This window comes from Schistocerca cancellata, chromosome 2, assembly GCF_023864275.1.
Source record: "Schistocerca cancellata isolate TAMUIC-IGC-003103 chromosome 2, iqSchCanc2.1, whole genome shotgun sequence".
Lineage (NCBI taxonomy): Eukaryota > Metazoa > Arthropoda > Insecta > Orthoptera > Acrididae > Schistocerca > Schistocerca cancellata.
In genome coordinates this window covers 1,148,288,226-1,148,311,527 of record NC_064627.1, presented here as the reverse complement: position 1 = coordinate 1,148,311,527, position 23,302 = coordinate 1,148,288,226, and the positions used below count along the sequence as shown (strand labels likewise).

At 38.3% G+C, this 23,302-nt stretch overlaps 1 protein-coding gene across 1 annotated transcript in view; it reads left to right on the top strand.

Moving 5' to 3' along the window:
• The window catches only part of LOC126163184 (ATP-binding cassette sub-family C member 4-like), a 293,006-nt gene that overhangs the window by 253,324 nt on the left and 16,380 nt on the right, over positions 1-23,302 (top strand). The window contains exons 20-21 of the mRNA XM_049920135.1: positions 7,290-7,417; positions 22,963-23,208. Coding sequence (XP_049776092.1) covers positions 7,290-7,417; positions 22,963-23,208 — 374 coding nt within the window. The remainder of the gene's footprint in view (positions 1-7,289; positions 7,418-22,962; positions 23,209-23,302) is intronic.

The following is a 23,302-nucleotide window of genomic DNA, read 5'->3' as shown; positions in this document are numbered from 1 at the left end:
AAAGAAGAGCGTAAATGTAGCAATAATTTTTACATTGTAAAATTGTAGTGACTATTGTAGTGCTTTTCCTAGTTATTTAATGAACTTGGAAAATATACCATCCAGGTCAAGGTGGTGTGGACTGGTGTATCCCAAAACAGTAGTTTGCTATCTCACAGAAACACTTGAGATCTTGATCTGCAAATTTAATAATTTTATGTATCCTACATGTATTGTTTGTACAATAAAGTTTGGGTGAATTTGGAAACTGTCCTAGAGTGTTCTTTTTTCCTGACATGCATGCCCACCTTTCCCAACACACATCCACATGTGGCTAAATCATTCTGGATGATTCCAACTCTGGCCACAGCTCTGGGAAACGGTGCTCCCTGCCCCCAACTCTCTCTCTCTCTCTCTCTCTCTCTCTCTCTCTCTCTCTCTCTCTCTGATGTGGAATGTTCTTCTAAATCTTGAATGTTTTCAGTTGGTTCTATGCATTTTGATCACTAAATGCCTCAGGTACATAGTTAGTAGTTACTTTTACTACTTATACTACTTTAAACTCAAGAGTCAGATTCACATTGATTGTTTTTTCTCTCAGCACATGGTACACAGTTAAAGATTTCTATTTCTCCTTCAGAATAAATCAGAGACTATCTCATCAAAAATCAGATAAGTTTCAATTTAATATTATGTGTAATGTTTTGTGAAACAGTAAGAAACAAAGCTACTTGGTCATGGAAAAGACCACTATATAATTCACAGAAAGCCAATTAAAGACCTTAACAACAAAAAGGATGGCACAAAAAAGATTTACAATAGTATTTACAATGTATATTATACTACAAGACTCATACCCAGTGCAGGGAAATCCCATGCGGAATGAAGTATGCTACAAGTGATGCTCTTCATTTAGATTTGAAAATCTGTGGTTTATATCATGCATATTGAAAATGAAATCTGCAAAATAATTTGCACCTTCTTGTACAATAGTTAAAAGAGTTCTGTATACTTCTTGCAAGAGCATACCACACCTGGCTTCTCTAATGATTAGTTGAACAAGAAATATTATATTTATAAGCCTTATTGAAGCCAAATATTTGGCATTTTAAGTGTTGCATGGGAGTCAGCATATATGGACAATTTAAGTTAACGTTTAAGAAAGTCAAACTGAGACATTACAATGAAGGTTTTATTTGTTAAATATGCAGCAATTCTGTCATTCACTACCTTTTCAGAAATACGTAAATTGTAGAATGAAGGCTTTCACGACCGAGTGACATGGCTGTTGATATACTTTCCGGGATGTGAGGTCGTGGTCCAAGAACTTTTCTGCTCCTTACGTTTCGTCCAGAACTGCACTGGACTTCCTCAGAGGCGCTGCTCCAGTCGGCAAGACTCAGTGGAGCAGCGCCTCTGAGGAAGTCCAGCGCAGTTCTGGACGAAACGTAAGGAGCAGAAAAGTTCTTGGACCACGACCTCACATCCCGGAAAGTATATCAACAGCCAATGCGTAAATTGCCATGATTTGTCTGTCTTGTTACTTAAACTAATTTAAAAAAATAGTGCAGGACAGAACCTACCAAATATGGGTATATTTTATATTTTCTCTATGCACCACCATAGAAAGATGAGTTATCACTTTATAAGGTTGAAGTGCTTTACCGTCAGATTCAATCTGGTATGTAAATTTATTGCCTTTGTGTTTGGATAATTATTTTAATTTTACTACTTTGTCTTCTGTGCATATTCTAGAGTGTGCAGTTGCATAGTTTCCTTATTTGGAAAGTTCCAGTTCTTAGAAAACTCTCTGTTTGATCTATTAAACCCGTAAAAAAGATTCACGAACGTCTGATTTCTACTAAGGACCTGCACATTTCATTAACCATGCCAAAAGTATACAAAACCCTGTGTTGTATGTGGCTATGCAGCTCTGTAACTTCTGTGGGAGACTGAGTGCTGTGGAGGTACCCCCCCCCCTTTCCAGATACAGCAAGGAAAAAAAAAATCATTGAATGAAAAAAAAAAAAAATCATGAATGCCACAGCTGCCATTCTCAAATTATTTTTGTCTGTCCTGTTGCCAGAGAAATGTAGCATCTCTACTTTTACATTTCTAGATGCACAAACCTTACCATGTTCTATGGTTTTTGCTTTATTATTTTGCCTGTTAAATTGTTCACAATTTATGCTTTTTGACTTCCTGTTAACAAAGTTTAAAATTCTTTGATATCTTTTGTAGTATAATTTTGCTACTTTGCTGTAAGAGCTCTTTATAATGGGTAAAATTCCCTCTTTACAGGATATATTCTAGTCCTAATTCTTAACAAATTATTTTGTTTTCTTCACCTTAGTTTCATTTTACCTGTCTTTGAGGGAAGCTGGCTTTGGATTTTGGGATATAAGTTCAAAAATTAAGTAAAAAAGAAAATTTCCTCCTATTGTTCTTATTGGAGATAATTCATAAATATTTTCTGGTGGTAAATAACAGGAGTAAAGATAACCAGTCACCATATAGTAATGGATTGAGTGATCAACAGGTTGGTTGGTTGGTCAGTTAGTAGCATGTTCATTTGATAATTTTCCATGACAGATCATAATGATGTGGACTGAGTCACACTATACATTCACACCACAAATTAATGTGTGCATATGGTTACATTCTGAACATTCCTAACTCTTATACAAAAAGAAAAACTGGCAGACATATGTGAGTTAGTTATTCCTACCCACTACCTTTTACACATTACAACAATCAAAATTCTTCTGTAGAGTAGAAGGAGTTGTCAAGGAGAAACTTTCTGGGCTTGTTATCAAATTTCCTTCAGGTTGTAATTATGAACCTCATCGTTCCTCTTGAACTGTAGTGGATTATTTGTAATAAAGTTCATGAGGGAATAAATATGCTGTGAAGCAGTAGTCAGAATGCCCAACTCTTTAAACAGGTGTTTACATGATGATCATGGGTGAGGACCATATTTTGCACAATGAAGACTTTCTTGCTTAAAGGCGAGTTCCACCAGAACATTATTCCATATGATATTATTGAATAAAAAAATATGCAAAATATGTCAACTTACTGATTTGTCTCTCGCCATAGTTTGCAATGATTCTAAGCACAAATGTAGCTGAACTAAGTTGTTTTAGGAGTTACAAAATGTGTTTTTTCCAATTTATTCTCATCAATATCGACCCCGAAGAATTCTGAAGGTTCCACTCTATTTATTATTTCCTCACCATATGTTACACTTATCACTGGTGTAGAACCTCCAGATGAGCAGAACTGAGGATGTTGGGTCTTCTTAAAATTGAGGGAGAGACCATTCACAGAAAACCAGTCAATGATACTTTTAAGAACTTTGTTTACCATCACTTCTGTTTCTGTACATATACTCGGATTGATTACAATACTAGTGTCATCTGCAAAAAGAACTAATTCTACTTGTTGTATTCTAGGTGGAAGATCATTTACATATATGAGGTACAGTAGTGGACCAAAGATTGAACCTTATGGAACCCGTACATGATTTCTCCCCCATCATAATTACGTCCGTGGACTATATTGCTTGAATTACTGAATACAACTTCCTCCATTCTTTTGGTTAGATATGACATTATCCGTTGGTTGACTATACCATCAATCCCATAAAATGTTAATTTCTCTAGGAGAATACTGTGATTCACACAATGAAATGCCATAGAGAGGTTGCAGAAAATACCAGCTGGTGCTGTTTTATTATTTAATGCTTTTTAAAATTTGGTGACTGAACAGGTAAATGGCATTCTCAGTAGAGCAACCCTTCTGAAACCCAAACTTTAATCTGCTAAGGACACGATTGTTGCTAAGGTGAGATACTATTTTAGAATACATCGTCATCTCAAAAATTTTGGAGAATGATGTCAGCAGTAAAACACCTTTCTGAAAGAGGGGTTTAACAATGGCATATTTCAGTCTCTCTGAAAAAATGATTTGAGTTAGTGATGCATTATGTATAAGACTGGGCATATTATACGGGAACAAATTCTTAATGCTCTATTGGAGACACCAGAAAAGCCAGGTGAGCTTTTATTTTTGAGAGAATGTATGGTTTTCTTAATTTCAGGAGAAGCTGGTGATACATTCATATGATAGAATTTCATCAAAGATACTTTTTCAACATACCACTGTGATTTTGCTCTTGAACTATTCTACTATATTAAAGAAATTATTATTAAAATCAGTTGCTACCTGTGACTCATTGCTCACATCCCTTCCATTCAGTTCAATAGTGCTGTTCTGTGACTGGTTGTCCTGTCTCTCATTTCACTACATTCCATGCTGCCCTAAGTCTGTTGTCAGCAGTATTGGTTTGTGACATTATGTGCATGTTCATTGATTTTTTTTAATAACCGTAGTAATTTTGAGTACTTTTTGCAGTGTGCAAGTACTGCAGGATCCCTACTTATTTTTACCAAAAGATACATTTCCCTTTTCCTTTCATAATGTACTTTTAACATAAAAAAGATTGAAATGTTGCTGGGATTTCACACTATACCCTCCTTTGCAGCAGACTAGTACATGTCTACATTGTATGGACCAGCTGTGTTGTATCATCACTGCAGCAGATTTGGGGTAAGGTGTTGCATTGGATGGAGTGGGTGAGAAGAAGAATGAAGTGCAGAAGGGAAGGGATGGAAGGGTGGCTGAGCACTGTTAGGGGGAGAGAGCCAGACAACAGGTTATGGATGTGGCAGCACTGGTGAGCCTACCCTGGCACTGGCTGCTGGAATTGTATGTTGCATACATTGAAGTGGATGAGTAGATTGGGAGATTCATAGTGAAATATTCTCACTATTTTTATATACTTGAATTTAGCATATTTCATGACAGTACTCACTTTTCCTTGGATGTTTATAAGATGATATTTGACTTTTTTGTGTTGGCTTCAGTCGTCTAGTAAAAGTATGATTCCATAATGCTGTTTTGTCGGCTGCGGAAATGTCCTGGTTCAATGCGTTTGCCTCATTTTTGATGCTTCAAATACCATTTTTCCGAATGTACTTCCTTCTTGATGTTTATATGAAAAAAGTAGTAGAATAACTCATTTTTTCTGGTCACTTGCAAATTATTATAATGGGGACCTGTACATTGTTCTACCGTCACACACCGAGTGTTCACTGCTGACTGACTACGGTCAAAGACGACTCCAACATCAAAGACATTTCAGACAACACACAAGCTTCCACTTCTAACCAGTCTCTTTGATATTATTCGTCACATCTACTAATATTAATCAATATGCTGTCACTCTCGAACATATAAGCAAATTAGCATAAAATAAGGCAAATTACAATTCACATAAAATATTCTGACAAAAATATAAGAAAACATTTACAACCTCCCTCATTAGATTTGGTATCGACAAATTTGGTAGAAAATAACACATCTCCCAGATCCATTACAATAGGTAGTTGAAGCGCTGGAGAAGAAAGTTGTCCAGTTGTTTCAGTCGGGGATTCTATTATCAATCGCCGTGTTCATAAATGAGTAACATCCCTCCCACCTCTCTGAAAGTAGTATTCCTCTGTCCCAATATGCAAAACACCTGTTCCATTCCTTATGACACAGCTTGTTCCAACTCATTGTCGCTATGGTCGTATTGCTGTGAAAGACATAGGTGCAAGAAATGTTCTTTCCATTTACCTACTACGTTGTATCCCAGTCCTGCCACAGGCATATCGTACCCTTTTGGTAACTGTGGCACCTGTGAAAACAGTCATGTCATATAGCAACTCTGTTGTTAGCTTTGGCGCAGCCTTTTATGTGCTGTCCACCAAGTGATGGTCCCTGCATACTGTTACCAAGAGCCGAGTTGGCAACCCAGTGACAGCAAATGCTACTGAGCACAACATACTTGACTTAAATGACTGCTTCGCAACCTGTGATGTATGGATCCCCCCAATATCACTTGCCCTGAATTGCATTGTTGGGATTTATCATTAACACACAACTTCTGAACCCACTATCCTCCTGGAATCAGTCTCCTGACCTCAGCCCTCCTACTTCATCCGTATGCATTTTATTTGCTTTCTCAAGTGCTACATACAATTCTCTCTGCCTGTGGCAGGGTGAACTAACTGGAATCACATGCCTATCCTGTTCTCTCTCTCTCTCTCTCTCTCTCTCTCTCTCTCTCTCTCTCTCTCTCTCTCTCTCTCTCTCTCTCCCCCCCCCCCCTCCCCCCTCCCCACTCCACCTGCCCCTCCGCAACTCAATCTCCTCTTTCCCTCACCTCCATTATTCTTCCCAATCACCTCTCACCTGCTACATGACCACTTTCTCTAACTGGACTGCACTGCCAGGACAATGTACTTGGGAGGGGAAAACATAGCCCTGAGCATTTCTGCGTGTTTTGTATCAGTTAGCTCCAGACGAGGACATTATCTGTACACTCAGCACCATTTCAACCTTTTTTGTGCACCTGTCAATCAGTCAGTGCCTCCTTCCATTATTTGTATTACACCCAGGATTTTCTGGTGTCTCATATTATTGTTCTAACACATGTAACTTAGGTACGATCATTTACTATTTTGCAGCTGGTATATTTTAACTTTATTATTTGATCGTCATGATCTGATACACCATTTATTGTGGTCCCTACATCACTATAATATGTGGGGCCTAAGAAGAAAGTGGCAATATGGCAATAGTAGTCTTGCTATTACCATCTACTCTGACTGAGAATGACGCCATAGGGCATAAGTTGAAATTAGAGTAACTGTCTAAGATTGCCATTGTTTAGAAGTCCATGTTAACCTCTCAATAAACAACAATTTTCTTCTTCTTATTGTTAAACTGTGTAAAGACTATTTCTAGATGAGGACGAAACTGTAGGGTATTTCTTGCTAATGATCTACAAACTTCTAATTGTATGAGAATGCATTTCTAATTCCAATTTATTGGAGATGCTGATGTCTTTTATATCGATTGGTATTTGCTTTTGTCTTTCTATATTCAGTATGGTACCTTATTTTTTATTAATCTTGTCACAATAGTTCTTCATGTTCTTGTATTTTCTGGATCTACCATTGTTTTAATTACTGATTAATTGTGGATTCATTATTCTGCCCTTGATAGTGTTTGAGATATTTGATGATACAATTTGGCAACCAGCTGTGTGTGTTCATGCATAGCATCTGTCAGATTGGTCATATTTAATGATGCTTTAATACTGACTTCCATATTCATTGCTAATCACTTTTTGTTCACCATTAGAAACATATTACATAAAGTGATATCATGTGAGTTAAACTAATGGAGCTTTATTACAGGCAGGAGACCACCAAAAGTCTGGCCAGATGATGGAGTCATACAGTTTGTTCATACATATTTACGATATTCTGCATCAGATCCTCCAGTTCTAAAAGATCTCCATTTTACTATAAAATCTGCTGAAAAGGTAAACATACTACGATTGTTTTATTAAGATGATTATTAGGGAGTAATATGGACTGAACATTAAGGAAATTGCATGAATCACTGGAACAAAAATAATACATAACTCTTAAGTGACATGAATACAAGGTAAAACAAGATTGTAATATTTTTCAACCATAAATAATGAATAACTAGTACAACTGAAACCACAAAACAAGTATTTTCAATATAAAATTATGAAGAGATAAAGAGAGAAATAGTTCATTATTATCAGACCATAGCAGACAGGTAATTTAATTGGGGTGAACAGAGAAATGTATAGAAGGAAAATGGACAGTTTATAAATTAAGTACGGAGTTCATCCAGACCAAGGAGACAGCGGATAAGGACAAGAAGGAAGTCTAAAATGAACTACCAGCAGGAAAGCCCCAAGCATCACGTAATTCACAGATCCCACAGTTGATTCTCCACCAACACGTCTGAGGCTATCAGCAATAATCACAAGCTTCTTCAATGACAATTATTATTTACATGAAGATGCTTTGGAAACAACAAATTTTTTGTCATTTTGATGCAGTTCACAGATGTTTTGGAGAGCAGAAACAGCAATTTGTTGTTCTAATATTTTCTGTTTAAGATTCTGAGAAGTGCAGTCGTCACTTGCATCTGTGGTCTCTTCCTACCTACTGCTGAAAGAGTATCTCCACTTAATATGTTTCTGCAAGATTCATATTTCTGTCATCATATATGTTTTGTTTCTTTACAATGAGTTATCCTTCTTCTCACATCAGAATTGAAATTTTGCACATAACACCATCTTCAGCCTTTTTCTACAAAAACAGCTTCCAGAACTTGTGTTAACGCTAAGTTCAAGTATCTATAAACTGCTTTATTTTCACATGGTTTGTTTTCAAGCTCAACTCTGTCATAATGAAATTGTCATGTAATAAACAAAACAGAAAGGTATATTGGGCATACCACGTCCAGAACTCAACAATTTAGTCATCTGGAAGAGGACCCCTGCAAAGACTGTTGAAACATCAATTTTAAGTTATTTTAGAAAAAACTGCAGCCTCAAATCTAAAACTGTTTTATTCAGATCTTCTCAAACTGTGTAAGTAGTTTAGCAATCTTTGTAATTAGTTGATAGTATAGATTACAAAAATAGCCCAACTGGTTACACATTTTTTAAGGCTCTACTATACCCTATGTGATCAAAAGTATCTGGACACGCTCAAAAATATACGTTTTTCTTATTAGGTGAATTGCGCTGCCTCCTACTGCCAGGTAGTCCATATCAGTGACCTCAGTAGTCATTAGACATCGTGAGAAAAGCAGAATAGGGCGCTCGGTGGAACTCACGGACTTCGAACGTGGTCAGGTGATTGGGTGTCACTTGTGTCACATGTCTGTACGTGAGATTTCCACGCTCCTGAACATCCCTAGGTCCACTGTTTCCGTTGTGACAGTGAAGTGGAAACGTGAAGGGACACATACAGCACAAAAGCGTACAGGCTGACCTTATCTGTTGACTGACAGAGACTGCCGACAGTTGAAGAGAGTCGTAATATGTAATAGGCAGAGATCTATCCAGACAATCACACAGGAATCCCAGACTGCATCAGGTTCCACTGCAAGTACTATGACATTTAGCCAGGAGGTGAGAAAACTTGGATTTCATGGTCGAGCGGCTGCTCATAAGCCCCATATAATTAATGCCTGTAAATGCCAAATGATGCCTTGCTTGGTGTGAGCAGCGTCAACATTGGATGACTGAACAGTGGAAAAACGTTGTATGGAGTGATGAATCACGGTACGCAATGTGACGATCCGATGGCAGAGTGTGGGCATGTCAAATGCCCGGTGAACGTCATCTGCCAGTGTGTGTAGTGCCAACAGTAAAACTCGGAGATGGTGGTGTTATGGTGTGGTCGTGCTTTTCATGGAGGAGGCTTGCACCCCTTGTTGTTTTGCGTGGCACTATCACAGCACAGGCCAACATTGATGTTTTAACCACCTTCTCGCTTCCCACTGTTGAAGAGCAGTTTGGGGATGGAAACTGACCTGAATCCTATAGAACACATTTTGGGATGTTTTTGAACACCGACTTTGTGTCACGCCTCACCGACCAACATCAGTACCTCTCCTCAGTGCAGCACTCCATGAATAATGTGCTGCCATTCCCCAAGAAACATTCCAGCACCTGATTGAACGTATGCCTGCGAGAGTGGAAGATGTAATCAAGGATAAGGGTGGGCCAACAGCATACTGAATTCCAGCAAGTCATTTTCAGCCACGTGTCCGAATACTTTTGATTACATAGTGTGTAATGAGATTTATGCATGATGTGTGTGTGAATGAATGAATAACAAACGATACAGCGGAAAGCAAAAAGTTAGCTGAAATTTTAATATTTGCCTGGACACCAAGAAAGTGTATTGTATGTGCAAACACTTAGCGCGGTGGCTGATGGGAGCGACTGCAAAGGCATTTCCCATTTATGGCCGCTCCCATCAGCCAGAGTCAACTTTGTTTGCGCGTTTAGTATGTTCGGTTGTTTACATGTGAAGTTACATCAAGTAATTTACTAATTATATTTGTTTCTGGGTCCTGCAAAACATTTTTGTTAGCTTGGATTTCCTTATAATTGTTATATTTACATTAGCAAATGGTTAAGTTTTTATTAGAGATCCTTTGTACGACTTCATATGTCATTCATTTAAGCCACAACCCGGAACAAAGCCATTGCAGGTACTTGAGGGGCAGCATAGCACATTAATTACAGAATTGTTTCTTGAGAGATATGAACAAATCCATAGCATAGATAGCTCTGTTTCCTCATTGATCTTCACATGTTCTGTCATTAACACATTACTGTGGCCTTCATTAGTAATCTTGTTAGCAGAGGGAAAAACATGAAATGTTAATGCCTTGTGATGTTTCAGCATCTATGGTTAAGCATACTTTCCTTGAGAACGCGTAGCCGTAATATCACAGGATTAGGCCAGCAGATGACATACTAGTGCTGGACTCAATTTTTGATGTCCTAGTACTGAGATGATCTGCAGTACTACTGCCGTTAATGTTATCTCATTTGAGTATATTGTGTATAGGTTACGATTGCTGTTATCTTTCAATTCTGAACTGCCATGGACTACAGAGACAGATACCAATCTCACTCCCCTCCCCAAAGATCTCTCCCTGGGAGGTTCAGACTAACCATATAGTTCATTTTACTGAGAACAACTTCTCGATAGCAATTGTATCTGTGCTGGAAATCTTAAAAACTCTTATCTATTTTTTACTCTCTACAATTAATAGAAAGTGCTTTGTATTAAACCCAATTACATTCCTCCTTCAAACACAGAGATAACATTTCATAAGGATATGAATTCACACATAAACAATGATATGTGACAATTCTGTTCCAATCTAGCAAATGGAAACCAATTTCTTTTCTTCCATGGTGTCACTGTCATTGTCATAGAAGGCATGTTTCCACAGTGCACCTCGTGTCTCCGAGGAAGGACACTGCAGCATGGAATAAACCACCAAACCAGTAAGTAATGTGAAGTGTAGTAAAGCTGCTACCATCGCCCCACCTTGCAGATGTGCGGCATTCGTCCATACCAATGTACATGCGCAGACAGTCATAAACTTCCAGTCAGTATGCTATTCTAGATTAAAAAGCTAACAAAAAACTTTCACAGTGAAGATCATCAGTTGTCAGTTCGGTAGATATCGTGCAGCACATCACTTCGCGCAAGCGATATGCTATGCTACATATCCCCTTCCTGAGATGAAAGATGTCATTATGGCTGTAGAACATACACAGGTAAATAATACTGGTAGTTCAGAACACACTTTTGCCTTCACAAATTACATTTAGTTAAAACTGTGGAAACTAAAAACCACAGTGGTGTTTGTCAAAGTACTACTTTATATAATTCCATTTTAAGATGTCTTTAGTCAAGACACAGTCCTAATGTTACTTATTTTTATCTGTGGATTACCCCACAAAGAATAAGTAACACTTATCATTGCAATACACCTAATCTTGAAGTACTTTGATAAAGGTTATACAAACAAATTTAAATTCGTGAAAGTTATGGTCCAAACATTTTACGAACATACACACTTTTTTTACATTGTTTCTCTTTCTCTATGCATGTGGGCTAGCCACAAAGGGTACTGGTAAATCAGTTGCACCTCTAGTTTAATTATCAATTCTTTATCTAAACATAATGAGTATTGTGGTTTCAGCTCTCTGAGACTGCAGACGTGTGTGTGTGTGTGTGTGTGTGTGTGTGTGTGTGTGTGTGTGTGTTGCTGACAAAGGCCTTATGGCTGAAAGCTATAATTGTGTGAGCCTTTTTGTTGTGCCTATCGTGACTCAGCATCTCCACTATATGGTGAGTAGCAACTTTCCTTCTCTGGTATTGGTACATAATGAATATTTATCACTTAATGATGCTCATTGCACAGGAAATAATTATCAGTTCATGTTATGGGTTGATCATTGCTGTAATTTTGTCCAAAAGCCACTGGTGCATGCACTACATTGCTGGCAATACTGCGAAAACAGGTTCTAATACACAGATAAAAGTAGGGGTTTCACACTGGAAACTACGGAATGTGGAAGGAGAGAGGATGGACCTTGTACTCCTGGCAGAGAAGAAAGGAAAGGAAAAGAAAGAGTAGGAATGTTAGAACTGAGAAAGAAAGATGATGGACTACAGAGACAGATACCAATCTCACTCCCCTCCCCAAAGATCTCTCCCTGGGAGGTTCTTCACTGGTGAACCGGAGGGACGAAGATGTTTGCCAGTCCTACAGAATGGTCACCACTGGCTTCATCTTAACAAGCCTGGAAAATTGGTTCTAACATCCTACTACTGACAGCCTCTGGAGGGGGGGGGGGGGGGGGAGAGAGAGAGAGAGAGAGAGCAGCATAACAAACAGTAGCCATCATCCTGTTAACAAACTAAACTTTTAAGGAAACTCTGGCATAGGAGCTGTATCTCTTACTTGCTGTACGATGTTTTCAAATAAGATAAAGTAAGCTAAGCAGCTGACTCTAATTTCAGCTATCCTTCCCCAATAAAATCTGTACAAACCCAACCACACAATGTATACCATCAAAAAGAATAGAAATCTCTGTAGTACAAAACTGTTAGCAAACAATGCTACTACCAGACATTAGAAAAGTACACAAAACTCTACAAAACATGCTAAGTCATTGTTGCACAATAGGCATACATCTTTGGTCTGTGGATGCATTCAGTCACTTTGGCGAGCTACATTTGCCAAACAGTTAGCAACCTTTTGTTGCCTTGCATACTATACTTCTTTACTCTTTATTTCCTATATTGTGAACAACTCATGAAGCTAGCTCAGACATGTGTGTCCATGTTATTCCCTTAATAAATTAGTATACAAAATCAACCAGACAACAAAGATAGGCTCTTTTACTTTGCCACTGTGGAGTAAGCCCCAAAAACAATGGTATCTGATTTCTGTACAAACTAGGAAATACACCTCCTTCTGCAGAAGAATACTCCTTAAAAGAACCATCCCTGTTCCACAGTGTGCCTATAGGTATCTCCATTATCCTCCATCCGGATGTACTTCATCCTTTCTTTGGTCCACCTACCAGTTTATTACACAGTTTACACATATATCCTAGAGTATATTATGCACCTCCCACCATCCTTCGATGTTTTCTGGTATCTTGCTTCTATTGCACCCAGAACCTGTACTGATCTTCTTCATCATGCCCCCCCCCCCCCCTCCAACTTTCTTTTTCATTTCTTTTAAATTATACTCCTCTCCATTCAACACATTGTTACCAAAACTCATAATTTTCGTTTATTACAAACATATCTTGCTGATGTGGCTTATAATGTCCCTGTTCAGCTTTCATCTGGATTCCATCTGTATTTTACCTAGATGTTAGCACATCTGTTGATACTACATAAGGGTACCTTTCTTCCCCCCATCAGTGTGACGTTGCTTACAGTCAGTATTAATTTGTTTAACTTTTAAAAAAATACAGATTTGTGTAACATTTGACACACACACACACACACACACACACACACACACAATTGCTCTTAAGCAGAATGGCATTTTAGCTCCATCATCATACACACAAATCTCTGTAACTTTTGTTAGTTATGGCCTGTGCCCTTTTACATAATTTCTGCAGATTTGACACAAGTGGTGATTCACATTTGTTAATAGTCTCATATCATATTTCGTTGTGTATTTATACGAGATTTGTGTATACTGTGTTATGTATAAGCACTACGTGATCAAAAGTATCCGGAAACCCCCAAAAACATATGTTTTTCATATTAGGTGCTTTGTGCTGCCAGGTACTCCATATCAGCGGCCTCATTAGTCATTAGACATCGTGAGAGAACAGAATAGGGCACTCCACGGAACTCACAGACTTCGAACGTGGTCAGGTGATTCAGTGTCACTTGTGCCATATGTCTGTACGTGAGATTTCCACACTCCTAAACATCCCTAGGTCCACTGTTTCCGATGTGGCAGTAAAGTGAAGGGACATGTACAGCACAAAAGCGTACAGGCCGACCTCGTCTGTTGACTGACAGAGAACGCCGACAGTTGAAGAGGGTCGTAATGTGTAATAGGCAGACCATCTATCCAGACCATCTCACAGGAATCCCAGACTGCATCAGGTTCCACTGCAAGTGCTAATGACAGTTAGGCGAGAGGTAAGAAAACTTGGATTTCATGGTCGAGCGGCTGCTCATAAGCCACACACAACACCTGTAAATGCCAAATGATGCCTCGCTTGGTGTGAGCAGTGTAAACATTGGACGAGTGAACAGTGGAAAAACGTTGTGTGGAGTGATAAATCACGGTACACAATGTGATGATCCGATGGCACAATGTGGGTATGTCAAATGCCCGGTGAAGTCATCTTCCAGTGTGTGTAGTGCCAACAGTAAAATTCGGAGGAGGTGATGTTACGGTGTAGTCGTACTTTTCATTGGGGGGGGGGGGGGGGTGGGGGGGGGGGGGGGAGGGGGGGCTTGCACCCCTTATTGTTTTGTGTGGCACTATCACAGCACAGGCCAACATTGATGTTTTAAGCACCTTCTTGCTTCCCACTGTTGAAGAGCAATTCAGGGATGGCAATTGCATCTTTCAACATGATTGGGCACCTGTTCATAATGCATGGCCTATTGCAGAGTGGTTACACGAAAACAACATACCTGTAATGGACTGGCCTGAACAGAGTCGTGACCTGGGTCCTGTAGAACACCTTTGGGATGTTTTTGAATACCGACTTTGTGCCAGGCCTCACCGACCGACATCGATACCTCTCCTCAGAGCAGCACTCTGTGAAGAATGGGCTGCCATTCCCCAAGAAACCTTCTAGCACCTGATTGAACATATGCCTGTGAGAGTGGAAGGTGTCATCAAGGCTAAGGGTGGGCCAACACCATACTGAATTCCAGCATTACTGATGGAAGGCACCACAAAGTCATTTTCAGCCAGGTGTCCAGACACTTTTGATCATACAGTGCAGCTACCCTAAAAAGATTTGACCATAGAGTTCACTATCTTAACATATGTCACTGAACTGACACACATAGGGTAGCGAAAGAAAAATGTAACTTTAAAGATGATAGTACTTGCATAAGAAGAACAGACCGCTATATAGAAACATAAATCGGAAGACATGTAGCAGACACTGGGTGCCTTGCTGGCTTCACTCAGCATGTTTGTACAGAACATGACCCCCCCCCCCCCCCCCCCCGAAGTCAAAGTCACATATCTATTGTCCCTGTGTGCTCGTAGCATCAAAAATGAACACTCAAGATGCTATTCTGGGTATCCCTAATTGATTCCCTTACTTCAGCTTGCTTAACACAGGCATATGGCTGTTGACCTTTCATCTAAAAGCTGCCTGTTCACCTTCTTTTAACTTTATTTGAGTATTTAAAATGTCTTTGACTTTTACATGTAATGCATAGCTGAACTTGACTCCATCCTTTTTGTAGGTACTAAAAATTAATACTAATTCATTTGTACTGAGACCTAAGGAAACATCTGTAAATAATCTTGGGTTGCCACCAGGCACCTCAGAAAATGGACACAACATACCACAGGACAGCAAATATGAAAACAATCACACTGAAGTTGTTGACAAAATCTGTCAATAAGTGTTCCACCTATGTTATCATAATTGTGCATCAAAATCAGATAATATTTCCCAGATAGTTGTATTAGATATAACTTCTGTCAAAGGATTTGTGCTAATGATTTATTCACCATCTTGTTGCACCTTTATTTCAATAAATTACCACTACACTCCTCCAGAGGAGTCAAAGCAGAGCAAAAGATATCTAATTGTCACAAATCTGCATTTTTTTATTACCTAGACTGACACTTGTGTTTGAAGTTTGTTTGTGTACCTCAATAAATTTGTGTTCAGTTAGGTCTTTAACCTGCTTTAAATCCTTGTTTATATTTTTATAAACAGTTCATTGACTTCATTTCTCAGTAAGTCACATTACTTAATTACATCACAATGTATCTTTTCTGCCTAATTAGACATTGGAACTTGTAACTGATAAATCTTTTGATCGCTGTCTAATTTTTCTTTGAACAACTCTGTGATCTGTTTTTCATTGTTGGTTTAGTTGCTTGTATTTCAGCCTTTATTTATAATGTTAGGTTGTGAAGTCAGTATTTAACTGCTTTGGATTTACTTTTAATTTGGCCTTATTTGCACTGAGCTTAGTATCTAGTTTATCTGATCTTGTGCCTAATTGTCTACTAAAGTCCTCTCTCCAGCTTGTCACAAATTCCTCCATATGTTGCTCCTTGTTCTGAATCAGTACAGGCATACAATTCTCACAGTATTTAATGTAAAAATTCATCTTCTTCTGCTATGGATTATGACCCCTACAAGTTAATTCTGTTACAACAATCTTTCAATCACTAATACATTTTTAACTATTTACACAATGCTGCACCACCACAGGGGGAGGGAAAAACAGATTGGATTTAACACAGCTCACCAAACAACGTTTGAGAATCTCACTGCGCTACAATGCTGATCGCTGTGCAGAGTTTACTTTGTTGCTGTAGGTAGACAGGTAGCAAATGTTATTACTGTTGGCTGTTGGGACGTCATTGTGGATTGATGAAACAATCGTCGTCCAAGTTGCAGCAAACAGTCTTCCGACTCTTGGCCTTTTTAACCTCTTCTTTGACTTAAGTGTTGCTGCTGAATTTTATAATCACTCATCAACCAATCAATCCTCCTTAAATCTCTTTAACTGCAGTGCTGGTGATGGCTTTTGGACTGTGGAAGAACTTCAGGTGTTAGCCACATTGCTCTGGACAATAGCACTATTTGTTGATGAATATTCCCATCAAAAAATGTCAGTTTCTTCTTAAATGTTATTAAATAGCTAGTTAGCTAACGTTCTTGTTAAAACTTCATTGATTTTTCACCACAGAAGTATTTTGGTTCCTTTCAATAGGGTACCAGAATGTAGTTGTCGTGGAATGCATGTAACTTAGAATTTCCAAGTGGCGTAGCGTAATTTGAGTTTAATAACTTCGTGGAGATTATCAATTTCTTGCAGGTTGAATGTCAAATTGAATGTACAGTCACAGTCACCAGAATAAAATGTTACCTCATCTGGGTATATTGAGTTTACGCTATGATTGTCTTACCTTTCAGTTTCTTGATTTAATGTTCAGAATAACCATGTAATTCTGCTTATTGAAGACTTCTCCTGTGTAGAAACTGTATATGTACTAGAAATCTTTAAACTCTTATCCACTTTTCACTTTCTACCACTTAATAGAAAGCCCTCCATGCTAAAAAAAAAAAAATGAAATGAAATGATTGTATGGCGTTATTAGTCAGGAGACCTTATTTGACAGTATTTGATCACCTGGTGCAACTCTTTCAAGCTACCTGTGCATCAATGAAGATGAAGTGAAATAGTTAGGACAGTACACAATCCCAGTCTTTGAACAAAAAAAATCATTGAACCGGGGACACTGCGATAACACTTCATAAGGATGTGACTTCATATATGAGTAATGACATTACATACACTCTGTATAACACTGATACACAATGGTTTTGTTCTGCTGTGAAAAATAAAATCCAGCATTTTCTTCTGTGATATCGCTCTCATTGTCAACAATGGTGCTGTTCCATAGCGCACTCTGCTTCTCCAATTCAGGGCACTTCAGCATGGAATAAACTGCCAAACCAGTAAGTACTGTGATTTCAACACCAAATCATTAGTATTCTGGTGACCACTGTTATGCCCATGTATCAACAAAACTGTTCTTTGGCCCCATGTACTAACTTCTCTGGCCAACTTCAAGCAAATTGGTATAAATAGTACTAATCATATAGATTTTACTATTTACTGAAGTACTTATATAGCCTTCACGGTGACGCAGTTACATTTTTCACCTATAAAAAACTGTACACTCACATCTCAGTGGGCTTGTCTTCTTCTGCAGTTCTCACAAGTCTTCCCTGTTAGAAAACAAATCAATGTTGCTCGACTGAACAAGCTGTAGTAGAACCAGCCGCACTAATTGTATCTGCAGGGCACGTCAGAAGTTTCTCTAGTAACAGATTTAAATGAACTATGGAATGAAATATAGACTTTACATAAAACTTCACTATATTGTCAATCGTTTGTTATAAGTTCACCATCAGCCTGTACTAATGTGAATAGTAGCCAGCTTATGGTATTCAAGTGAGCCTGTTACTAGAAAGTTTACAGATGTTCTGCGTGTTTTTTTGTTTTTTTGAAAAACCAAAATTTCGCACTTTCATATTTCTCATTCATATGAAAACACTTTCTAACATTACATGATAAATTTTCACTAATAATTCCACAAAATGACACCTCTTTGCAGTGCTCCTATTATACATGGTGGTTAAGCTCCACATTTTTTCTAGTCTCCCTAAAGTATTCTAGAGCCCACAAAATATGTGTGAACATACTGTTTTCTGATCGGCTGTGAATTCTTGTAGTCAATCCACTATCATGCATCTTTTATCCTGAGCCAATCGCAACTTAATAGCTTTTCAGAGCAATGTTAGAAAACTCTTGTAAAGAAGGGAACTTCGTGTTATTACTACCTAAATTATCCGAGTATGTTTCTTGTTTCCCCAGTACTATAAACTGGTGAATCATACAAGTCAAAAGATAGGCTTAAAGCAATATATAATAAATTTCACCATGTATCCCCAGTTAATGTCAGCAATCTAGAAAGAGACCTGCAGACAATGCATGGTATGCACATGAATAAAAGAGGAAAAAAGACAGTCAGTAAATTAATTGTTTAGGAACTTAGACGAAATTCTCCACAAAGTAGTGTAAATAAGTGCATTGCCATGGAATGGCACAACCCACCAAATCAGAAAGTGCCACACAAACAGCCACTGCAGGCAAACCTGGGAAACTTGTAAAGCCTGATGGACAGTTTAGTAGCCCTAAATCCTCTTGTATAGTCCAGCAGGAGAAACTCAGACTTAATGTCATACACCAGAATTATGGCAGTCTTAAAAACAAGCACAATGATCTGGATATTATTATATGTCTTGATAAACCTGATATTTTTTTCATAACTAAACACTGGCACTGAAGATCTAATTAGCAATAGTCAACCACTCTCCATGAAATTTTGTTCTGCCTGTAGTAGGAAAAACAAGTCTGGGGCTGGCATAGCAATCTTTACTGTTAAAGCAAGTAATTTCAGTGTTGTTGGCATAAGTACATTCTGCATAGAAGGAATCACAAAATTTGCTGCAATGACTCTAAAATGGGGTAGAGAAAATATAGCAATTATCAGTGTGTATAGGCCACCTGGAGCATGTATGGGTACATTTTTCAAAAATCTACCTGACTTGTTGATACATGGAGACAGTACATTTTCCAGGTTAAATAGCCATGTAAATACTATAATAACAGGGGATATAAATATAGACTTTTTAACCAATGATGCCAATAACTAAAAGCTACACCTCCTACTCAATGAATTCAATCTGAACCCAGTTATCCATGAGCCAACTAGAGAAATTGGCAACAGCTAAACATGTGTGGATAATATAATCCCAAATGTGACCCATCTTTCCTACAGTACAGATGTTCTAAAACTAGTCATCTCTGATCACCACTCAGTACAGCTACAATGGGAGGCATATTAGATGCCCTTTGTCACTAAAAAGAAACTATATGTAAGCAAAAGAATTACGTATAATGATAACATCAATATACTGAACTGCATGTTAGGACACATTCCATGGTTTGAGAATGATAGGTTTTCCTATGACTGCTTTGGTGCTGACTTCTACTACTGTTCTGATGCCACATGCCCAGTTGTACTCGCCAAAGTTAAACAAACTAAAAATATAAACAAAAGTATCTGGATAAATAATGATGTCATTGAAGCAAGGGAAAAATTAAAAATTTATTCCATAGTGCAATGTTGAATAGTAGACAAAATTTCAAGCTAAGGGGGGGGGCTTCAGAACTTATCAAGAATACCATAAAGAGTTATTAATACAGACCAGGAGCAGCAATGTTGCAAACAAGCTTCAGGCTTTACACTGTGTTACTACTGGTGTCTGAGGACTGATAAAACAGTTCTAGAACAGGCAGAGACAAGTGCTGTAGGGACATCCCGCAATGGGATGGTAGTAAAAGATCAACTTTAAATTGCTAATACACACATCAAAAAAGTTTTGTATCACCCCAGTTCCCAGAACTCCTGAAGATAGACATTGACTGTTGATATTGTATCACAGACACAGTCCCTTTAACTGTTCAGAGATGTCACTAAACCCGCCCAAAAATTTAAACAACCACGCATGAGCACTGTAGTTCAACCATGCCTAGACAGTCGATATTGCATTTCGTTTGTGACAAAATTTGTTACTTTGTGCCAGGAAGGGCTCTCAACAAGGGCAGTGTCCAGGCGTCTCGGAGTGAACCAAAGCGATGTTCATCGGTCATGGAGGAGATACAGAGAGACAGGAACTGTTGATGACATGCCTTGCTCAGGGCGCCCAAGAGCTACTACTGCAGTCGATGACCACTACCTACGGATTATGGCTTGGAGGAACCCTGATAGCAACACCACCATGTTGAATAATGCTTTTCGTGCAGCTACAGGACATAGTGTTACGACTCAGACTGTGTGCAATAGGCTTCATGATGCGCAACTTCGCTCCCGACATCCATGGTGAGGCCCATCTTTGCAACCACAATACCATGCAGTGCGGTACAGGTTGGCCCAACAACATGCCGAATGACCACTCAGGATTGGCATCACGTTCTCTTCACTGATGATTGTTGCATATGTCTTCAGCCAGACAGTCATGGGAGACATGTCTGGAGGCAACCTCATCACCTTGAACACCTTAGACACACTGTCCAGCGAGTGCAGCAAGGTGGAGGTTCCCTGCTGTTTTGGGGTGGCATTATGTGGGACTGACGTATGCCGCTGGTGGTCATGGGAGGTGCTGTAACGGCTTAACGATACATGAATGCCATCCTCCAAAAGATAGTGCAGCCATATTGGCAGCGTATTGGTGAGATATTCGTCTCATGGACGATAATTCATATTCCCATCATGCACATCTTTTGAATGAATTCCTTCACGGTAATGGCATCGCTCGACTAGAGTGGCCAACATGTTCTCCAGACATGAACGCTATCAGACATGCCTGGGATAGATTGAAAAGGGCTGTTTATGGACGATGTGACCTACCAGCCACTCTGAGGAATCTATGCCAAATCACCATTGAAGAGTGGGACAATCTGGACTAATAGTGCCTTGATGAACTTGTGGATAGTATTCCACGACAAATACAGGTATGCATCATTGCAAGAAGACGTACTACTTGGTATTAGAGGTACTGGTGTGAACAGCAATCTGGACCACCACCTCTGAAGGTCTCACTGTTTGTTGGTACAACATGCAATGTGTGGTTCTCATGAGCAATAAAAAGGGCGGAAATGATGTTTATGTTAAACTGTACACCAGTTTTCTGTATAAGTTCCGGAACTCTCGGAACCAAGGTGATGCAAAACTTTTTTTGATGTGTGTATACTCAATTGAATATCTTTTTTCAGTAGGGGAAGCTGTCAATGATAAACATAAAAATCTGCAGCATAATTTTAAAGGCAATCCATCTGAGCATAACATGTATCTAGCCCCCACAAATTGCAAAAAAATAATTAACATCATTAGCTCTCTAAAATCTTGCAATTCTGCAGAGCACGATGGCCTCAGTATAAATGTATTAGAAGTGCGCAGACAAAATGTCTCTGTACCTCTGTCTGTAGCAGTAAATAATATAATAGAATCAGGCACCTTCCCAGAGAGACTAAAAATAGCTCAGGTAACAACCAAAGCAAATCTAAATAAGCTCTTGCTACTTCAAAAAAAGGGCTATAAGAATCATCTGAGGAGCAAAATATAAGGAATCATGCTATGGCTTGTTTCTAAAAACTCATGTACTAAGCATAGTAAATATGTACATTCTAAAAGACATATTACTTGTTAAAAGACTGCAGCCTAACATTTATTATGATTTGTATCAGTACAGTACCAGAAATAAAGAAAAAAAATTTACATCAGCAGCCACAGAACAACACTCTATGAAAGGGTCCACAATATGCTGATTTAAAATTAGCCAATGCACTGCCCAGTTAAGTTATTACCCTACCCAAAATGTAGCTTAAATTTCTGCTAAAGAAATTCCTGCTACAAAATCCATTTTACTCATCAGAAGAATACCATACTTACATGCAGAATAAGAAATGCTTCGAAAAAATATGTAAACAGTGTTAAGCAAACCATTATATTTGTAATTTAATCATTTTTTTAATCAGTGACATACTCAGAAGAATGTATAATTGTGCCATATATCAAGAATTGTAACCTGTTTTTATACAAATGCAATGAATCATTCAGTGTCAAATAAAGTATTATTATTATTATTATTAATATTTAGAAATAATCTCATCTCTGCATGAGGCTGCTTGCTATTGTTAACTGCTATAGGCCTGATGTAAAGGTGCTATGCCTCATCTTAAAATGACCTGTTTGTTATACTTAATGTAACATTGGTTTTCGACTGTTCATGATACAATCTAAAAACCAGCAATTGTTGAAATGAATTGTCATATTACATGCTGCTGAGCTTTTCCCCTTCTCTAATTCACAGCTAGAGTAAGTTTTTTTCTAGTCTACACTGTCGGAATACCCTAACTCCGTCCAAATCCTATAGTTGTTTCAGTATACACAATTTTTCTGAGAGTGAGTTTATGAAAGCATTCCATTTGAAATAAAACACACACTGTAACCACTGTTTTGAAAGATAGTGACATTATAATAACCAGGAAAAAGTGTAAATGGTATGTAACCTGACTACTGAGATAAACAAACTAAAAAATTAATCCACATGATACTTAAATAAGCTTTTAGCTATTTAAAACTTCTCTACAATGATGTCTTTTGTTATATCCTTAGGTTGGAATAGTTGGCAGAACAGGAGCAGGGAAGTCTTCACTCATTTCAGCACTGTTTCGTCTAGCAGAGCTTGAAGGGGCTATTTATATTGATGACATAGATACACAGACAATTGGCCTACATGATTTGAGGAAAAGGATATCTATCATTCCTCAAGAGCCTGTATTATTTTCGGCTTCACTTCGATACAACCTGGATCCTTTCAGTGAATTTCCTGATCATAGACTTTATGAAGTATTAGAAGAGGTAATAAATTTAGGGAAAATATGCTTCTAACATAATACAATAACATTTAAGTACTACACATAATAGTAAATATATACTTAACTTATTAACACTA